Source organism: Sparus aurata, chromosome 16 (genome assembly GCF_900880675.1).
Source record: "Sparus aurata chromosome 16, fSpaAur1.1, whole genome shotgun sequence".
Taxonomy (NCBI): domain Eukaryota; kingdom Metazoa; phylum Chordata; class Actinopteri; order Spariformes; family Sparidae; genus Sparus; species Sparus aurata.
The window spans coordinates 1,949,339-1,971,302 of record NC_044202.1 but is presented as its reverse complement, the minus strand read 5'-3'; the positions used below and the strand labels follow the sequence as shown (position 1 = coordinate 1,971,302).

The 21,964-nt window shown below is 43.4% G+C and overlaps 1 protein-coding gene across 1 annotated transcript; it reads right to left on the bottom strand.

The window, feature by feature from the left end:
- Positions 1-3,381: 3,381 nt before the first annotated feature.
- sgpp1b (sphingosine-1-phosphate phosphatase 1b) lies at positions 3,382-21,957 on the bottom strand. The gene is made up of 3 exons (XM_030391643.1): positions 20,795-21,957; positions 12,918-13,007; positions 3,382-6,936 (listed from the first exon to the last, which is right to left on the bottom strand). Exons 1-3 carry the CDS (start codon positions 21,605-21,607, stop codon positions 6,385-6,387), a joined length of 1,455 nt encoding a protein of 484 aa, XP_030247503.1. The 5' UTR covers positions 21,608-21,957; the 3' UTR covers positions 3,382-6,384.
- Positions 21,958-21,964: the final 7 nt, after the last annotated feature.

Here is a 21,964-nt window from a genome sequence, read left to right as displayed (position 1 = left end):
AACTCAAAACAACAAGCTCCACCCACCTTTGACACGAAAAGAGGACAATCAGTCAAAACCACAAGAAGTCACCTGCAGGGAAATCTGACTTTAAGTGTTGATAAATAATAAAAACATGAGAGCAAAGACTCTGATGAGGATTATAAGCAAAAATCAAAATATGCCTCTATTAGTGCCTCGTCCATTCGACCCTGAGTGGCAGCAGGTGTCTTCAGTCCAGCTTGTGTGACTCATTTCCAATAAAACATTCACAGAAGTTTACCCACAATCCTCTGTGCTTTCACTGGGGTTGACATGCCACTGGGCAGAAGAAGAAAAAGAAAAAAAAAACAAAAAGACAGATGTCTTTAATGTCCAGGCCAGCAGCTGCCGTCTGCCTCTGCTGCAGCTTTGGCAGAGCGAAGTGGAAAACTGGTCGTCCTGTGACACACCATGGCACCACGGCACCACAGCAGAACAGCACCACAGCACCACGGTACCAGAGCTCCACGGCACCACGGCACCATGTGTGGATGAAGGAGGAGAAGTCATTAAAACCCTCACGGACATTTTCAAACATGATTTGCATTTAGAGCTGCTCTGTTACACATTAGAGGAGGTTAGACAGGTTTTATTTAGGCCTGAAGCCCAGAGAGACGTTTGTAATGTAAATAAATATCTAACCCGAAGTTGTCGTGATTTATTCCAGATTTGTTTCTTCTAACTTCTGAGATAATTTTGCAGTTTTTCTGGTTGATGCAGCTGCAGTTTGGTCACAGTTTGATGGTTCCGAGCCCTGTTAGTTCTTCTGTCCTGCCACAAAGATATAATCATTTAGACTTCTGCATTAAAAAGGCGACTCAACCTTTGTGAGATAGTTTCAAACCAGAGAAATCCACAAGTTTGTTAAAGGTAACGCTGCAAAGAGAGAGTCAGAGAGGAAGACAAAGAACGAGACTAAACGTAACATCAGACAGATTCCAGGTCAACTCTGACTCAACTCAGCACTCAGCAGAGACTCTGGTTCTGGTTCTGGTTCTGGTTCTCTCTCTCGTCTCTGTAAGGTTACGTCCATGAAGTAAATTACATTTCCCCTCCAGATCCAGTCAGCAGTCAACTGTACAGAACTTTTACTCCACTACGATTATTTGAGATAACTTTAATTACAAGTTACTTTGCAGATTACATTCTGCATCACAGTCAAAGTTGCTCATTCTTAAATTTATTTATCAGCGATATAATAAAAAAACTGAATCCAAAATCAAAAAACATACGTCAAAATACACGTATGATTTACTTTTGTGTACTTTTTATTCTTAGGCACATTTAAAACCAGAAACTAATCAAGTACGGCTCATAAAGATGACTTTCACCTTTGATAAATAACCAAAGAGCAGAATATTTATTTTTATCATTTTTATTTCAGTTAATTTCACACAAACGAACAATCAGACAGAAACAGATCCTCATTTTTGAATCAAAGATCAAATCCAACAATAAAAACCTGCAGAAATATAAAAACAATACAGTGAAACTCATCCGTCGGATCAGAACACGACCCAGCTCTGAAACTGAAATATGAAGAGTTTAGTTCCAAGATGAAAACTAAACTGACAGAGAGATCAAACTTAACCGTAACATTTCATCTGATCCAGAATATTTTAAATAATTTATCAACTGAGAACTTTTTGATTCCTGAAACGGATGCGAGACATTTTGGAATGAAACTCGTCTCAGAAGAATCCCTCGCAGGTTTATTTGGTTGTGGACAAAAACAAAAATCATCATCGGTGACTCAGTTAATATTTTTTTTCATGCAAACAATCAGTGAATGAAAATCAGATACTTAGAAATCTCAACTACAGTGACTCACTTGTTGCTAATTCAAGTGAAGGCAGAAGTGCAGGAAACTAAAGTCTGGTTTGAATTTACTAAAATGATCAACCAGGAAACATTTTTTCCCTCCGTGAAGAGAAACACAACGCAGCGACAAAGTGCAAAAGGCAACACGACAAACAGACGGAACAGAGTCAGAACAGGAGAAGGGAAATATATAAAATCATCCGGGAAGGCACTGAAGAGAAGCGTGGAGACGACTTCAGCCAGCCGAGCTACAGCGACACAGTTCAACCTCTTTACATTTGGTCAACGTAAGAAAGAGTTCGGATATAAAAAGTCTTTTATAGAAAAGAAAGCAAAAGAGAATCTCAGTAGAAACGACAACCAGAGCCGGGCCCTCGGACCCCGAGGAGCTGAGAGCTTCATGAAGGCTCCTGTGTTCAGTGAAACACAAAAAACATCATTTAAACTTTTACTAATAAACTTCTTGATGTTGTTCAACAGCTGAGGCAACATCTGGGCACAAACATGTCTGCGTTTTCCTGAGCAGAGTCATCATAACATTTGGTCATATTATTAAAAAAAGGTGGAAATAATTCAGGAGTGTGAGAACACGTTTTAGGATTTTATCATGTCGGATTAAAACAGAAAATTCTTGGGATTATATCAGATTTTTGGGGGATTCTACAGAATAAAAATAATGCAGAGAACATCAGAACATTTGGGGATTAAAGCAAATAATGTTCTGTTTTAAAACACATTCTAACAAATAACATTTTAAAAATAGTATCATAACAAATACAATTCAGGATTGTAATCCTCGGGTTTATGTCAACTATTTGTTTTTCCAAGAAACCAACAAAAGGAAAAGATAACGCCAAATACACTTTTAGATTTAAACAAATAAAGTTTAGGATTAAACAGAATCGGTGGCTGACTGACAAATAAAAACATGTGGGATTAGAACACATGAATTTAGGGATTTCCTGGATCACAAACAACAAAATCAACAAGTTTTATAATGTTATTTTCACATTGTTGCCTTTTTTGTTTTCTCTCGAGTTGTTTGTCAAATGAAATGAATTTAAATAAGTGAAATAAATTGTAATAAATAAATTCCAGTCCATGTGAGGGCCGGGCCGGCTCTGCTGTCGTTACCACAGATCCTCCATTCATCAAACACTCATTTCAGTCACACACACGCGTGCGCGCGCGTGCACACACACACACACACACGCACGCACGCACACACACACACACACACAGTATTGAACTTGTGTTGGTCTGTTGGAGCCTCACAATGGAAACGATTATAATAATCAGTGTCGGGAAGTTCGGTTTAATCTCATTTATCATCTCGTTTCCTCGATCGTTCCTCCATCTGCAGAGGAAACTTCTGCAGCCGCCGGGACATAAATACCAAACATGACACGTGTTCAAACACTCACAGCTCCATTCTGATTCATCACTGCTGAACCTCACTTATCTAACATGGAACTACTCGTCGTGTCACATGAACAGACGTTGAAGGGTTTGTTTTGACTCTGCAGACATAGAGAGACGTTTCAGCATGAACTGATGGAGTTGTGTTTTATTTCTTGAAGTTATTGAAACAGCAGCGACTGTTGAGACAAACCTCATCCCACCACAGGATGAACACAAGTTGTTTTGTTGATTAGCCGAAACCAAAAAAAAAAGCAAACGGAGACAAACTTCCTGTTTCAGGAAACCACAGTGAGACAATAAAACGCTTCAACACACAGAAATATGTTGGTGCACGAGGCAAGGCCACAGGAAGTGAAAGGAGCCAGCAGTGGTTCAAAATCTGGGTAAAAATCGCATTAAATTGTTTCCTTTAGATTTTCTTCCAGGCTCGGGTGGAAGCAGTGCATTCTGGGAACAGTGCATTCAAATCAGAACAGTACCGTACAACAACACCGTGCAGCCGCTCAGCTGTGACTCCTGCTGCCTTCACTGAGGCTCATTAAGACTCTGAAATGTCTGTTTGTCTCTGGACTCTGTTGGTCTTCAGCTCTGACAGGTGAAAGGTCCCCAGCAGAGGGCAGCAGCACCTGAAACTGCCCTCGAGCAAGGCACTTCACCCACAATCTGCTGCAGGAGGAATGTGTGAATCAAACATCAAGCTTCGGTCCACATGTTCAGTCGTTATTGCCTCGAGAGTTCAGTCCAAACACAGGACAGTGAAATGTGTCAGACAGTGAACGCATCACCGGTGTTTCTGCTGGAGGGGCACTCAGGGGTCCGTAGTTATTAACTAACTAACACCTGGTGATTCACCTCTGAAATTCAACTCAGTTTGTCATAAATGTATTTCATTTTATAAAGAAAGAAAGAAAGAAAGAAAGACTTAGTGGTCTGTGGAGGGCGACAGGAGGAGAAGAAGCTGGAGTCAAAGTCCACGTGGAGGCTGACGAGTCTGTTTTCTTTATTCTTAAACTGTAACTGAAGTCTTGTTCTGTGATCACATATTAAGTCTCCAGTGTCCTGAATTAACTGCCTTCATATCATCAGCTGAATCACAGACTTGTAGGTAGAATATTGCTGAATACTATCGCTCCATTTATAGTCACAATATTTAACATTTCTGCAGGCGAGATGAATAAACTCAGAGCAGATTCACCACTAAAAATGGCAGAAATATGACTTTACATTCTTGATGTAAATGCACCTTTACTAACATGTTTTCAGGAATAAGAACAGCGAAGAAGAGGCCGATCATGCTGCATGACATTCAGCTGTGGCTTTTTATAATTCACCTATTATTAATTCATCACATGTGGCTGCACCAGTGATCACCATCGATAAATGTCAGAAATGATCGAGAGTGTCGTGTAGTGTCGACACAGAAGCCACATTATGTTTAAATCTAATCTGAACTAATGATGTTTGAGTTTGTGATCGTGTCACATTTTATTCAATGAATTTCTGCAACCGAATATGAATAATTGAGAGGGAGAGAAAATGAAGCGTGTCGATGTGAAACCCAACTCAGAATACACACGACGTACACACAGATGTAGCTGTGAATCTACAGAGTTTCTTACATCTTGCTCTCAGTGTTTTTTGTGATGTGACACCGTACTGCTTCGTCTGTTTCTCTACGTAACTCTTTTGTTTTAAACTCATCTGTTCACTCGTCGTCCCTTCCTCGTCCTGACCTCCTCTGTTCTCTCAGCTGTCAGCGCTCCACGCGTCTTCCCTCCTGAGAGCAGCGTTTTCTCCACCTCCTCCGCCCTCCTGACACGAGCGCATCAAACTGAACAGGAAGTGGCTGCGTGCCATCGAGAGCATCCCTAACAGGAAGTCAGTTTACAGTGTTAGAAAAGAAATGCTGAGCCAAGTGGACAAATTCCTACCAATAAAAAAACTCTCTGTACATTTCCCAGACGAAGTGACGCTTCCTCCTGAATCGTACAGTATGTGCCGGTCGTGGCTTCGTCACAGGAAAAAGACTCAACCTCCGCAGAGAAGAGACGATAAATTGTCTGAATGGAGACAGAGTGGAAGAGCCCTTTATAGGAAGAGACTGTGCACGAGCGATCAAAACACCTCGAAGACGAGTCCACTCGACAGGCCGAAGAGAAACCTTTTTCTCCGCTAGTATAAACTCTGATAGAAGAATAAGAAAGTATAAAATCAGAAGGATCTTATTGCTTTGAGAGTTGAGACACACAAGAGGAAGATCAGATATTATTAAGAAGCTTCCTGACAAAGAACCACACAAAGTTCAGACTCTGCAACCAAACTACACAAATTCTCAGGTCAGGACTCTCGAATGTGAGGATTTACCATCTCTCTCCGTTTTCTATCACTGTCACTGAGTATTTTTGAGTTTTGTTTCGAGCCGCAACGATTAATCGGTTAGTTGTCAACTATCAAATTAATTTAGTTTGAGTAATTTCGTTGGAAAGAAGTTAAAATTTCTCTGATTCCAGCTTCTTAAATGTGAATATTTTCTTGTTCTTTCCTCTCCTTTGGGTTGTGAACAAAACAAGACAGTTGAGGACATTTTCTGACAACTAACTCGGTAATTAGAAGGATCAAAATAACTTTTAGTTGCAGCTCTTCATCAAAAACTATGTCGAGAACTCGTCCACAGCAGTCCAGTAACTCTCTGACGAGTTTGTGGTTCTTTGTCTGAACTCTTAATAATAATGATAATAATAAAAAAGACACTGGTCATCTATCAGTAGCAATCAGTGGCATATTCAGTGTCTGAGAGGCCACAGTTAGGAAGCTTTCTGCTCTCTAATGAATGAAGCTGATGGAGGAGGAGCGGCTCGGTGTGTCCCGAATCAGGAGCCGTCTCATTTGATTTTAAATAAAACTAAAGAACAGAACAGGTACGGGTCGCCACAGGTAGAACTGATAACAGTCGAGGTCGTCAGGACAGTCGAACACTTCCTGAAAACAACCTGAGCCAAAAAACTGATCACACGTCAGCTCAGATCAGTGTTTCGGCTTTAGGCCCCTTCAGTCCCGACCCAGAGGACTGAAGAAAGAGGTCCCGGTGAAGATCCGATCAGGTGGTGAACTAACATCCAATCAGGAGATCTGCAGGCAGCTGAAAAGGAACGGGACCAGGAAGAGCACGCTGAAGCCCACCACCCCGTACACGATGTAGCGGTAGGGCAGCTCCACCTCCATGTGCTGCCGGGCCTTCCTCACGTCGTCGCAGGGCACCCCGGTGACCCGGCACACCAGCGGGATGGTGACGGCCTTCATCACGGCCCGCGTGGTCATCAGCACCACCACGCCTATGACGAGCCGCAGCATGGCCATGCCCACCAGTCCGGCGCTGAGGGTCGGCGCGGTGAAGGGGAGCTGCTCCGGCGTCGGGTCGGGCATCAGGCCCAGAAGGTGGTTGACGTGGGAGGCAAGGGCCACGCCGGCGCCCGTGCCCAGAATCTGAGCGGTGTCTCCCCGAGAGGTGCTCCAGGTGTCCAGGGTGAAGGAGAAGAGGCCCAGGCCCAGGTGGAGCGAGATGATGATGAGCGGGGCGTAGCGGCACGTCAGGTTGAAGCCGTCGATCAGGTCCAGCGCCGGCAGGAAGAAGAGCAGGATCAGGCTGCTGTAGAGGACGCCGGCGATCACGTCCTGGAGGGGAAACCAACAGAGGAACAGAAGGTTAGTGTGTTTTTATCTGACAACACAGACAGATACTGAACATATCGATTCTGAATATTTGAAGCTCAACAAAGAGGTTAAGTGTTTATCTTTGTTTTTCAGAGATCCTCTATTGGTTTGTCTGGGAGGAGGGTTCACTCTGGACAGATTAGAGAAGCAGAACTGTGTGACGAGCTGAATATCTCTCTTTTGCTGTTTACTGTTGAATCAGTTGAATTTATTTATGCACTCCATCGTTATCAGATAACTTTCGATAAGGAGAAATTTATTGGTACATTTCTGCTGATGGATACAGGAAGTTGACCGCTGACAGGAAACGGGAAATAAGCGAGCTCAACATGGCAGTGAACTTTAAACACAGAGGTCATTAGTTATCGACCGAGCGGCAAACTGACAGTTTGTCTTCCTGCTGCAGATTTACTGGATGACAACATTTAACCTCCACATCATATTTCCCCGAATTCACCACGAGGCTGACGAAGAACTCGTGACCTGACGATTCAGAGAACAAAAACCATCTTAACCCCTTTTAGAGACGACCTGGAATTAATGAAATGCATCAGGTCACACAAAAAAGTTTTTAGATCATCAATGAGAGAAAAAAGGAGCAGAAATGGAGGAGAACATGTCAGACTGGTGAATACAGAGTGTGTGTCACTGTCTCTTGATTTACCGACATGAATATTAGGTTTCCTTTATTAGTTTAAAGGACCGAAGGGTCGAATTTACAGCTGTAATGACGAATCGATCTTAAGAAAATGAATCTGCAACTTCTTTGATAATCAGTGAAGCCTTTCAGTTTCTGTCAAACATTTGCTGGTTCCAGCTTCTTAAATAAAGTAAATGAAGAGCATTTGAGTTTTGCACTGTTGGTCAGACAAAGTTTTTTAGTATTTATAGACTAAAAAGTTAAAAAAGCTGCGGATGAACTGATTGTTAGTTGCAGCTCCAGCTACATTTCTGCTAAGTTAACTTCATGTCTTTGCCATTTTTATGTTTATCTACATTTGTTCAAAGTGCGTATGTGTGCTGCACAGACTGCACGGTGGCTGGAGGGTGTGAATCAGGAGTTAATAGTCCCTCTTTAGACCGACTTGGGTGTGTCCAGTATTTACTTTCCTTCAGACGAGTGTTATCAGTGTTCACTTTCCCTGGAAGAGAAATCAATGAGTGTTACTGTAAATTCACACCCGTCTGTGTCCGCCAGCCAAGCGCCGGAACATTTCAGCCGGCAGGTTATCCCACTTGGACGACCTCGCTGAAGGCAAACCAAGGTCCTGTTACAGTTTAAATATCTATCTGGCTGCTTAAATACATGTTGTGGTCCACAGAGGCCCTGCTCTCACAGTCAGTCATTAACCTAAACGTACCAGAGACGGTGTGTTTGCGTCACATGTTGGCAGCGGACTCGTGTCCCGGCCACACGCTCGACTGCAAGGACACATTTTACTGTCCAACCACTGACAGGTGACTCAGCAGAAAGATAACCAACAGGAAACCTTTGATTTATCAGCTCCGTGCTGCCGCTGTAAACTTTTATCAGCCCTCTCTCTCAATGACACACACTGAAAGCTTTAAGCTGTCTGTAATTTTCTCCTCCACTGACACAACTAGAGGGAGCTCCGAACAATCAGCTGTCTGATGTAAAAATGTCCAGAAAGAGGACAAGCGGCTGGCGTGGAGCCCTGAGGAACAACATGTACATGTTACTGGGTACAAGCTTTATCTTAAGTGCCTTATCATGAAAATAAATGAGAGGATATCGTGTCTGTGGAGTACAGCAGTAATAAGACTGTGTGTTCAGCCAGCCTGCGGTCCAACTGGAAGCCTTAATGACTTAATGGTTCCTGCTATCAGTGTCCATTAAAACACTGCTCAACTGAGAGCAGTTGTGGACGCTTGGACAGCGAGTGAATGATCTATTCTCCCTGGAGACGAGTACTTCACGGGTCCTGGAAGAGTTCAACATCCCGGAAAAATGTGAGGAACTTCGGTCGAATATTATCTGTGTTTACTGAGTTTAAAACACTGAACATACAGCACCACCGATCAGCCATCGTTCTCTGCAAACACTCCACCATTAATACAACTCAAATTATGCTTAAATGTAATAATTTTCACTGGACATCTTACAAATTAGCCTCAGAGGGTTTTCTGACTACCTCTACCTTCACTGTGTGTCCACACTAAACAAGAGTCTTACGGGCGGTTAGATTGGATGCAAGGTCAACGGAAAGAGATGTCAACAGAGATGAGAGGAAAATTGAAGAGACCGTAGGGAAAAAGGAAGACTATACACTCCCACAAACAGACGTATGTTGCTAACAAGCTTCCAGTTAACATCTGAAAAGTTACACAACTAAAATCTGCTTCACTTTCTACCCAAACACATATTTAGTTGGATAACGAGAAGCTCTAATCCGCCGTTCACCAAACAAACACATCAGAACGGTTCAGATTCTCTTCTTGTTTTGGACTTAAACCAACAGAGACTGTGTGAAAGTGCTCGGGGAGCAGTCTTTAAAGGTTAACAGATGTCAACAACATCATCAGTAGCAGAACAGCTTCTTGTCTCCGAGCTCTTCCTGCACAACAGAGGAGGAGGAAGTTGTTTTATTGGGCGTGATGATTTCCAGAACACACAGAGAACCCGGCGGGCCCGCAGAGCTGAACAGACCGATAATGGCGCACCATGTGTTCAAGCTCCACTCCCTGAAACACAGCAGTCGACACACAGTCTGACCGTGGAGCAGATGGAGATGAGCTACTTCACTTCTTTGTACTCCAGCATTAAACTGCAGTGTTTTGAGATGAAGCAGTAAGAAAGTAGTCGGTCAGAAATGTGTTACAGTGCAGCCGGAAAGCTTTGAAATCAATAAGGCCGAGCTGTAACCGACTGCTCCATCCTAAATATGCCTGAATCACAAGGCTTCGATGGACAGCATGGATCAGACATCAGGATTTTTCCTAGTTGATGTAATGAAGCAAGTAGACAGCATTTTTGGTTTGAATACTTTACCCATGACACGTACGACATAGTTTCAGGGACGCAGTGAAAGAATCAGACACAGATTACAGGCATGTGGAAAAATCTGGTTTCTTTGAGCTTACTGAAAGGGACAGTTTATGAAAGGGATTATTTAGATCTTACAGACAAACTGACAGGCCTGAGCTGAAATGAAACGGTTGCTACAGTTACAGACAGTATTTACATCCTCGTGAGGTTGAATGTGAGGAAAAATGACCAGAATGAAAAGCAACAGGATGGTTTTTATCCAGGAACCAGAGAAGGAAGAGGAGGAGGAGGAAGAGGAGAGAGGCAGATGTGTAGAGGACAAACTGTAACAGGAATAAATAGTAAAAGTACTTTGCAGGAAGGAAAGGTGGTTTAATGCTTCCTCACTGTAAACAGACAAACAATGCACTGATGTGTGTTTTATTTTTAGTCGCTGGACGGAGCTGCATCCTCTGCTGCAGAGAGGACGCAAAGATACGTCTGCAGCTGAACCTCTGCAGCTCAGGAGGTGTCACACTTTGTGTGGTTCAGACAGGTTTACTTGTCTAGTTGCCTTTAATTTCAAAGTTTGTTATTTCTTCTAAAACTTGCGGTGCACCTGCTGTGTAAATGTTTACTCTTTAATGTTAGTTATTGGGATAAGACTCATTTAAATGCCGTCTCACTGTCAAAATCCTAATCACAGTAACAAGCTTCCTCTCAGGCAAATGAGCTGAGGGTGTCACATGTCTGACAGTTGTGGGATTGTTGGTGCCGGGTCGAACGTGAAGCTGGTGAGCTGCCAGGACAAATGAGGCGTGCCGCAGGTTGTTGCTGAGCTCTCCAGGATGACTCAGCTCTGCTCTGTGAATTGTGAATCTAATTAACTAGATGAATTAATCGTCTTGAGTACTTTTTTCTAGGTCAGGCCTCGTTTATCAGGAGGAGAAAACAGGGATATTTTCCTACAGTGGTGGTGAGATATGAGCCGGCAGATGTGCGCGTGGTCTTCAGCGCCCGCGGGCAGCCACAGAAAGCCCTTCAAGAGAGTCTCTGATGTGGAGTTACCTTCTAAGACTTTGTGTGGGAGGACGGGCAGCGTACTGTAATGTCTGCCGGTCCCACATCATCCGTCAGTCCCTCTGACACAGCTCTGACCGTTGCCGAGGCGACAGACAGCACAATCAACAGTGACATCATTTACCAGTGAAGGAAATTACCCCAAACGAGGGTTAATGTGACGGCCGCGTGGACAGATGGACCCACAGACGCACATCTGGAAGATTTTTTATGATCTTTATGAGCCAAAATAATCTGTCTGAGTCTTTAACATCTGGGGCTCGATGTCTGTGGAATTAGGCAACATGGTGTATTAGATTAATATTTGTGTTAATCCAATGTTAGAATGGTAGATATCAAATCACGTCACAACCTCCATCAAAGTTTCATGGAAATTCGATGGTTAGTTTTTGTGTAATCCTGCTGGCAAAGCGACAAACCAACCAGCTAACAGGTGAAAACATAACCTCCTATCAGAAACACAAAGCATTAATAACAATACAGGTGTGTCTGTTGCAGACATCACAACACCTGACAACACGATAAGAAAAGCAGCTATCAGTAACCTCTTCTATTGTCACTCACAGCCCAGACTTACTGTAATGCCGCAGGGCAACAGGAGCAACCACACCCACCGGACCTGGTGGTGCCGGATGATGTTTTTCATGACTGTACCTGTATTGTGCAGCAGCGATCTCATCCAACCAAACCCTGCTGTCGGCAAAACAGCCTGCTGACGTGACAGCCGCACATAAAAGGAGCCCGAGCAGGTTTTTGCAGGCATGAATGTGTCTCAATGCTTCTCCGGGAGGAATTGTGAGATGCTGCCTCCTGTTATTGTTTCAACCTTTCACATCTGCAGACTGACACAGGCCTAAACATGTTGAAGATATGATGCATGGTCTAGATTTACTGTGTGGAACATCTGCAGAAAACAGTTCCTTCTATTTTAATTAAACTAGAAATCGAATCCTTCATCACTTCTGTGTATATAAGAAACGATGCGAGGGAACAAAAATGAAACTCTGCAGTGATTTCGGTGTAATAACAGTCCTGCAGACACCTGGCAGCAGATGTTGGTGGACTTATGTTGTTTTCTCCAAATTTCTAAAGCAGGAAAAACTATTGTTTGGTGGCTTAAGTTCAGATTCCACCTCCTGCCTAAAATCAATGGCTGCACAGGTTTCCTGTTTCACACCCTGCCAGCTAATCACACCAAACAAATAACACAACCAACACCACAGTTTAGGACATTTTAAAGCGTCACGCCACGATTCTTACTTTGTTTTCACCATATCAAACTGCAATCTCCCAACACTGTCCCGCCCAAATAACACAATAGACCATTTCTTCACTTCTGCCTCTGCAGTCTGCAGCAACACATACAACACTATGAAATAACAAAATAATATTAAATTAAAACGTTTAACTGTGGTGCAAAGAATACAATATAAGTGCAGCTGCTCTCTCTCTGATCTCTGGAGGGCCGGTCAGGTGAGAAATAACACTGGGATAAATTAAAATAAAGAATCACGTCCAGCGAAGAACAAGAGTCACACGCCTGTTCTATATTCATAATAACCAGTACTGACCCAAGCTTAGGAAACATCAACATCTTCACTGTTTTCTCAGATGTTTTGTGCTGTAAGTTTGTGTCTCTGCTCTGTGTGTTGTACTTCTACAGTTACACCGGTTGACACCTGAACCTGACGCCAGCCCAGTAATGGAGTCGAGGTGACTGCCGGTCGGATTCAGTTTCCCACAAATCAGCTATCACGTTCAAACTGCTGACGGCGCCAAACGGACACTGCAGGTGGCGAGGCTCGCAACTCAGTGTGTGTGTGTGTGTGTGTGTGTGTGTGTGTGTGTGTGTGTGTGTGTGTGTGTGTGGACTTACCAGGACCGAGTGCATCCCCATGTAGATCCGGCTAACACAGACCACCAGACACCAGCAGAGCGCGATGCTGAAGCCCAGGGAGAACGGGTACTGTGGAGGTGAGAGGAGACTTTTCAACACAGCTTCACAGGTTTGAATGCTTCTCAATGATTACAGGTGAAACAGAAGTACCTGGAATACAGATTGATGCTTCAATTCCTTTTTAATAACAAATAGCTTTATAAAATATTGGCCATTTCATCATAAACACATGGTTATTGGAGCTGTTAAATTAGCTTTCTGATTTATTTTTATTTGACAAAAGTTATTGAATAAAATGTGATGATATACGACAGAAAGAGGCAAATTAATGTTCATGTTTCAGAAGTTGTGACCATTAAAAGTTTGAGGTTATTACTTGATAGCGACGACAACACAAAGACGAAACCAAGCAGGTCACAAACTTTTAAGTAAATCAGCTTTGACACACGTTCCACCTCTCAACGAGTGTTTTGGTGAGTTACTCTGAACGCACGAGAGAGTTTACAGAGTTCAAATGATTACACAATATTAAAGCCGCGTTCATCTTAATGCATATAAAGTCGACTTATCTTTTATCTGCTCTCACGCTTCAGACTATGCAATACATATTGTATCTGATCTGATAACAAGTCTCTGTATCGAAGCATAAATACATAAAACCTGCATGTTTATTGTTCTGAGCAGATAACAAAAGGATAATAAAGTGATTGTGTGTACTGGAGTCAATATGCTCAATGTACAGTTTGTTAAAGGCCCAGATAAAATGCTGCAGCGATGTAGTGGAGGTGATTATCTGCCGATGTGTTCTGGCTCAACGGACCTCATAAATATTTCAGTGATTCTGCTGTTTCTTTATCAGATGTAGCCGGAGAGAAGAAAGGCTGCGTTCACACTGCAGCTCAAAGTGTCCAAAGTCAGATTCTTTCTCCCTCCGCGTGACTCTGATTATTTGTTTTCTAAACTGCAGAAAGCTGCGCTGGGTCGGGGTTCTGCAGTTCTGATCTGGGTCACATAAACACATGGCTAAAAATCTGATCCAGAGACGTCAGCAGGAACGAGCGAAGTAAAGAAAACCATATGGAGACCAAACCCACAAAATGCAATTTAGAAGTATGTTCACTTTTATACCAGAAGACAGAAAAACGTCTGACGCAGCAGAAGAAGATGAGCTAAAGACTAATAGAGGATCACATAAATGATCGCATCAGTAACATGCTTCTAGATTTTTTTTAAATAAAACTTAAACTGGACAGAAAACTAATGAGTGTTTTCACTGAAAAGGATTCAAACGACTCGGTCAGTTGTCTAATCGATCGTTGCAGCTCTTGTCAATTGAGATAATAATAATCTTGAACCTTATTGTCTTGTCCTCTCTCTAAAGCTCCTGAAGGATTGAAGAGTTGAGTCAGAAAACGTCGGGAAATCAGACAACAGTGAATTCAGCTCGTTCAATGTCTCCATAGACCTTCATCATGGAGGTCAGAGAAAGTAGCCAGGGTCAAAGTTCAATTTATTTCAATCCTGCCTGGAGACTCTGGTGAGGAATCTCTGCACTGTATGCAGCTGTGACTGACACGTGTGCAGAGGTCACCACAGAGATATTCAGTCTATTATCACATAAAACCGAAGCCTGAAACAAAGACACACTTGGATTTTAACGTTGAAAAAACACATAAATGTCGCCTAACAACACAGCAATTTTCCTTCAGCTGACTTGATTTACTACGTAATAGTTTACGCTCTAAATAAAGCAGCAATTCAGATTCAAACATGCAGGTCTGTGGTGTGAACGCAGACAGACGGATCTAAAGAATGAAAGAAAAAGAAAATGAGTGACAGTCGAGCCGAGAGACAGAGATGAGGGATGAAAGCTGCTGAGGTTTGCACACTTGCTGAAAGCCTTTTGTTCTGTTCGCTGCGGCTCCCGTTGTTGAGATAGCTCAGATTTTCTCTCACACATCAGAAAAATCCCACAAAAACACAGCGACTGCAGCCTTCAGGGAGGGATGACTCATCAGAGCTGTTTGATGGTGCTGATGCTAATTAAAACAGAAATGAGGATTGTTTCACGGTGCGGCCTCACATCAGTGATTCAACTGAAAACTGAAGACTTTAACACCTACAATATGTTGGGAGTGGGCTCGTGTCACTATCTTGCACAAGGACATGTTATCGTACAACTAGAGGTGATAATAGAAGGTTTTACGATGCATGTATGAGAAATATCTTCTCGGAAAACAGATTTTTAGTTCAGATCATAGTCTTAAAATGTTTATGAACCTGCTGTCCTTGTAGAGAGTCCACCAGCCTGTAACGTTTATCTACACGTTATCTGCTTTGTTGAAAAGTTGCTGCAATAATGTCAGATTTCCTCCTGAAGTCTGCGTTTCAAGGTGATGAATTAAAACCTGCAGCCAACTGAAAGAAGACATAACAACTATTAATACAGGCCGTTTCACACCCTGATGGATGAAAAGATAGGCGGCTGCTTTGTGCCAACGATGGCTGAACTCCAGCCTTTTAGTGTTTTACTGGACTAATGTATTTTCTGTAACACAGAGATAACCTTTGTTCCAAACAATGACTGCTTATCTGCCAAACTAGCTGTTGGTAAGGTCAGTGAAGTAACCGCAGCTGAATTTGCCTGCGTTTATCCAAAGACGTGTCGACTTCACAGCTCGTACTTTATGAAAATGTAAATAAACATCATTTACGTGTTTTACTTGAAAATACATACAAATCTAACTGCATCTTTTAATATAACGCCCTGATGTCTAGAAGGGCTGCGACTAAGGATTATCATCTTTGTTTATTTATCTGTCGTTTGGTCTAAAAGAAGTCAAAAAACGATGGAAACTGTTGATCAGAGTTTCCCAAAGTCCAACATGACGTCCCCAAATGTTTCCTTTTGTCTACAACACAAATATATTCAGTTTGCTGTCATAGATGGATGAAAGAAACCAAGATTTTAAGAACTTAGGACTCATTTTCAGCAGCAGATGGGATATGACAATGACAGATATCATTCTCCACAATAATTCAGCAGACAAAGATGTCTTACTCAAGAAGGACAAGACACAACAGCTGATCAGAAGCTGCTGCGTCATTGTGCGTCTGTCTGGTTCTGGTCGACACTTCAGTCAGACTGCTCCTGTCAGCCGCTCCTACAGGTGTTTCCCAAACCACCAGGCTGCACTTCAAAGTGTCAATTATAGACTGAGGGCTCTTTCAAAAATGAGGTCAGCGCTGAGGGAGGTTTGGTTGAGAAACAGTTGCTTTCTGTGTGTGGATTAGCTCAGACGCAGCCGCCCAACATGCTCAGACTGACACTGTGTTTGACTAGCATCAAATCTGAGGAGAGAGCAGAGAGGGAGGACTGAGGAAACCATCTGTGGAGATGTTGTTCCAACAGTATCCTCTGTCCGTGAGCAAACAGAGCTCGTGTCATCAAGTCTCATGGCCACGTTTGCCTGCTCGCTCTGGCTTCACGCCACTGACCGCGGCGGTGAAGCGGCCGTCGCCTCATGCAAAGGTTTATGGACGTGGTGTTTTTTTTTGTGTGGTCTGTGGTTCTCTGCACACTGCTCATTGACTCAGTCGAGGGTTTGTTTCCTCAAGTGACGTATACTGCACATACTGTACACACACTGTACACGCATACACACAACCAAACCACACGGCTCGCAGTCAGGGTGTGTGTTTGACTTTCAACACTGCCAACATGTAAGCTAGCCGGGTTTGTGGGTTTCAAACCAAACTTGTGAATATTTTTATTTTGCTGTAAACTGATAATACCACAAGAAAACACAGGAAACTTATCTAGCTACTTTAAATCACTGTTACCATGTTTAATTTGGCAGCTGCTACTTCATACATTTGCAGCTTTCAAAGTCAACAAGAGAAAAATGGGCAATACATTTGAATTTATATCTAATAATTGAATGGAGTGGCTGCTGTTTCCTGTTTACAGCCCCTCTTTGTCATACAACTCTTCAGAAACTCTGAAACTTTCCTTCTCCTGAATGCAACAGAAGAGGATTTAGGTCGATATATATTTGCACGTTGTATGAAAACACAATGTAAAACTCAGGGTTGCACATGGAGGAAATGCTATACAGTTAAATTCATTCACGTTCGCAGGAAAAGCTGAACTGTTCCCACGTAACGGTCCCGCTCAGGGAGAGGAAGTCTCACACAAAGCCTGTTTACCATAATGTTTTCTGTTCTGACTCGACCGGACCACATAATGAGAATTTATGTCCCACAATCTGATAAAAACACGCTCGTATTTTTCACTCGAGCAGCTCTGAAACTCTTGGATTTCCTTTACGTCTTTCTCTCCCCTCTAATCTCTCCATCACTCTCCTCCTCCAGCCCTCTTTGCCTGGAGTCTGTTTTCTCCTCTTTCATCCTTCGTCCTCTTCATCACTCTTCTGTATTAATCTCCTCCTCTCTCCTTGCCTCTAACCTCGTCCCTCCTCTTTGCTTTCTTCATCGCTTGCCCTCGAGTCTCGTCTTGTCTAATCTCCTCTCATCTATCGAGTCTAATCTCTTCTCTACTTTCCACTCCTCAAACTGCTCTTTTTTTCCGTTTTGACCCTCGTCCTTTCCCTTATTCGATTCTCCCCAGTATCTTCCACAGAGACACATCTGGCTCTGGTTACTGTCTGAGGTGGAGATGAGGGCGGTGGTGTGATGGGAGGAGGAGGACAGTCTGGCTGACTGCGACTCCTCCAAATCCAAACACTCCAGCTCTGCTCAGACAAGTCGTCCGAGGCAGCAGAACAGCCACGGATTAACAGAGGAAGTCAACCTTTTAGGAAGATGAGATCACGACGACGGCAGATCAGACCGAACAGGACGGCCAGACATTAAACATTTCCATTCAACAGTTTTCAAAGTCATCTCACAGCCTTGGTTGTTTTTTTTTTTTATATCTATTAACTGGCTAAAGAATTTTAGTCGGACCAAATGCTAAGATAACGTAATGCAAGATAAGATTAATAAGGATATCTTTGATTACCTAAATAAACATGAGTGCATCAGGTTCATAAAGTGAGAGTCTTATCTGCTGTCCCACATGAATACGTCAGCAGTTTGTACCCTGAGACCTTGAATAGAGATTGTTTTGCTTGTGAATGTAAAGAACAGACACTCTCCCGCTTTTCTACACTATTTTCTACTCTTTTAAATGTTTTCAAACTCAGGTCGGAGAGAAGAGAAAGACCTGTTGACACCTCGAGGACGCTGGAGAGAGCTCCAGACACCGAATCAATCTTATCGCAGAGTCCCACACTCGAAGGTCAGGGGGTCGGCCCTCTTATCTCCTCCTCTGGCAGACAGATGGGGAGGCAGAGTGTCGTAAATCAATCCCACCTCTTCGCTCGCCCGCTGTGATTCAGGCAACACAATACTAAGATCCCACGCGTTTCTCTTTCTAAAAACTCTGGGCTTTTTTTCCCACCCACAGCAAAGTTAAGCCTGCTGAACATCAGGCGATTTTTGGGGAACATGACAGCAGCAGCAATAACAGATTCTGCGTGACAAAAAGTGGTAATCAGTGCAGCGACCTTCAACTTTACAGGCCTGCGACTGCAGATAATTGTTGCAGATGAGTCCTCAAATCAGCAAGGAAAAAGTACACTGTCTGTTTGTCATTTAGCCCCTGTGAATATACTCAATTGCACGCTAAAAAAACCTTTGTTTTGTCAATAAAATGTCAGAAAATAGTGAAAAAGGTTATTTTATTCAAGATATTGAATTTAAATGTGGCCAACACTGGTATTTTCTTGAGGAAAGACTCGACAAATATAGTTAGAGAGCGTTAAGAGATTCGCCTTTTCCTCGCATCTCTCCTTTCTATGAAAATCAAATAGACTTCCTGCAGTTTGTTGATCACCTCCCTCACTGTGTGGATGATCAGCGAGACAATGGAAGTGGACAATGCAGACTTTGTGTTGGCTTTTACAGACTGGACACAATGGAGTGTTGTTCCTCCTGAGTGAATGGGAGGTGAGGAAAAGAACAACAGGGACCGGCTTGTTAAAACAAAATTCCTGCAGGAATGTTATTCCACCGATATGAGACATATTTTAACAATGATGGAAAACCAGAGGTAGAATATGAGCTGACGTCAAGAAAAACTCAGTGACCAAAGTGGAGGAAGTAGTGAAAGTTTGTGTGAAGCTGTAACTGTATGCTGAGCTTTAAAAGGGGCCACAAATAGTAGAATACTTTCATGAATAATCGAGTCATCTTTTATTCTATGAAGTGTCAAAAAAGTAAAAAAGTGACGTGTTTAAATCGCTTCTTCTGTCCGACAATCTGTCCAAAACCCAAAGACCCTTCGTTTACTCATAAATGACAAATAAAAGTAACAAATCATCAAACTCAAGAAGATGGATCCAACAAATGTTTGACATTTTTGCTGGACAAAAGCAAAAACTAATCGATTGATCTACTAAATGTTACGCGCCAATGTCACCACCTTCACTTCCAAAAGGTGTTAGCATGTTGCATGTTAACACGCATGTTAGCATGGTAACAAATACACATTTAGCTCAAGTTGCACAACAGCCGAGATTCACAAAATATTTTTAGAATCGATTAATCTGCCAACTATTTTTGCAGGTAATCAATAATCTTTTTCAGTGGTTAAAATATTGCGACACTGTGTGAAGCTGATATGGTTTCATTTCTTGTTTGGTCCAACGAAAGTTATATTACATGTTCAGTTAATTATTAAAGATGACTAAAAAAATTTAAAAGCTGCAATAAAATGTGACACAGCTGAAAAATGTTTCTGAACTTTGTGTCGACGAGGCTTCTACATTATTTATCCACCTAAAAGCTGTCTTCTCTGTTGTGTATGAGCAGTGTGAGACGACTGTCTCTTGGCTGTGGACTCTCTGTCATGTTGTGTCCACAATGAGCTTGGTTTCATTGTCTTACAAGCAGTAAAAGAGTCAGATAATGTGCTCATACGGCTGTAGAGCCGCCCAGGCTCCGGTCACTGTATCCACCGGGCCAACCGCACATTAATTTTTAATGACGCTTCAGAGGGCAAAGTCTCAGTGATCCTGTATCAAGAGTTGGCACTTTGCACATGGTTGCTTCTGTTGCTGCATCATGACGATAGGGGGGCAGATGATAACAAGTGCTGTGTGTACTAGTGGACCACAGATATGACCCCAAATCAGGCAATGTCACAGCGATACTGAGCCGTGAGGACAGCAGTGAAAGCCAAGTGGGTTTTGGCCGACTGTCCTCTGTGATCATGTGAACTAACAAACTAATTCCCTGTAATGAGGTCAGCGACTCAACATTTCTGCATTCATCGGCAGGAAAATATAAAATTCAACATATGTGGAGGAGTTTGACTAATAAATGACTCAAGACTTCCTTTTAAGTTTGATTCAGACTGAATCATTCATGAAGCAAATTCCTTCCTTCTTTCCTTAGAAATGATGAGAAAATTAATTACTTCATATAAACTGCAATAAAATACTGTGATACACCAGTTTGTGGCATATTTAACAATATATTCAGCTGTTATTATATCATGACAAATATCAGATTGTTGTCTTTTGGTTGTGATATCTGTTTGCAGTTGCACAGCCCCTGTCTGGAGGTCAAGGGTCAGCAGCATGTGCAGCTCTCTGGATGCAGTTTTCTTTGGATTTTCACCAATTTCTAGTGTTTCTCAATATATAAACACACGCTGGTGTGAAACAGGAACTTTCTCTGCTTCCTCCTCTGGAAAAGGAAGTAACTTATGTCAACTTCTCCTTCTCTGCTCCTGCTGAAAGTCAGATATCAGGACATTTATGACAGACAGTTGAGGTGCGTTCACGTACCTCCCAGCGGCCGTAGGTCATGAAGAACAGGGAGAAGGGGATGGCGGTGCCCGACATGGCGTGTGTGGAGGGCATGCTGTACTCCGAGTTGTAAAACATCTCCACTTTGACCACAGGAGGTGAAGCGGGCCGGGACCACCCGATCACGTCCTTCGTGCACTGACCCAGGTACATGACCCAGACCCACACCATGATCAGCCTCCGGGCCACGAAGGCGTCCATGTTCCACATAACGAAGGGGAAGAAGGTGATGTAGAAGAGCTCGTTACCCAGCTCGGTCCCGAACGTGAACAGGTAGAACAAGAACCGGTTCTCAATCAGGAACTCCTGTCCGGCATCACCTGTTAGAGAGTTTTTGCGGAGCGGCTTCAGAGTGCTGCTAACCGGGACTTCACCGCCCTTCTCTGCGGGCTCGGTGCGACCGTTACTGCCCGCACCGAGCGCATCTCCCCCGGCGTTCGCTGCGGTCACCACCGCTCCATTCTGGGGTAGATTCTCCGTTTCCTCTCCCTGTTTCCTCCTCCGAGCACCAGCTGCTGTCGTCTGCTTGCACTCGCCTTCGTCAGCTCCGATGACGGCCGCACTTTCGCTCTCATTCCCCCCGGTGATGGGATGGTGGCATGCCCCGTTGTTGTGCGAGTGAGTCCGGTCCGCTTCCTTGCTGCTGCTGCTGCCGCCGCTGCAGGAGGGAGCAGCGGCAGAGACGGTTCTCGAAAACGTCCCGCGTACCCCGCAAAATTTCTGGAAGCGGGCGACAAGGTGTGGGTCTTGCAGATAGTCGAATATTTCTACTAGTCGGCTACTTCTCTCCATGTTTAATCCGGTTTCTTCGCCCCCGAACCGCCGAAACGAGGAGCACGGACTCCGCTACTTTCCCCCCTAACAGCCCGATGATGAACGCTAGCTCCCCGGCTAACGTTAGCTAGCCGACCGGTTCATCACGGCAGAGCGCTACTCAGAAGTGAAGCCCGGGCCGTTTTTAAGCAATAACAAGTTATAACGGCTGGTGTTATTAACTAAGAAGAGATTAAAAGCGTTTTAAAGTGGAATTAAAAAACACAAAAAACCACTAACGGCTCAGTTCTTGTGCCACAGGATGCGTTCAGTGCCCTTCTACCTGAGTGGTGTCCTGCACTGACAGATCCACGGAGCCGTCCGAGCGCGCGCCTT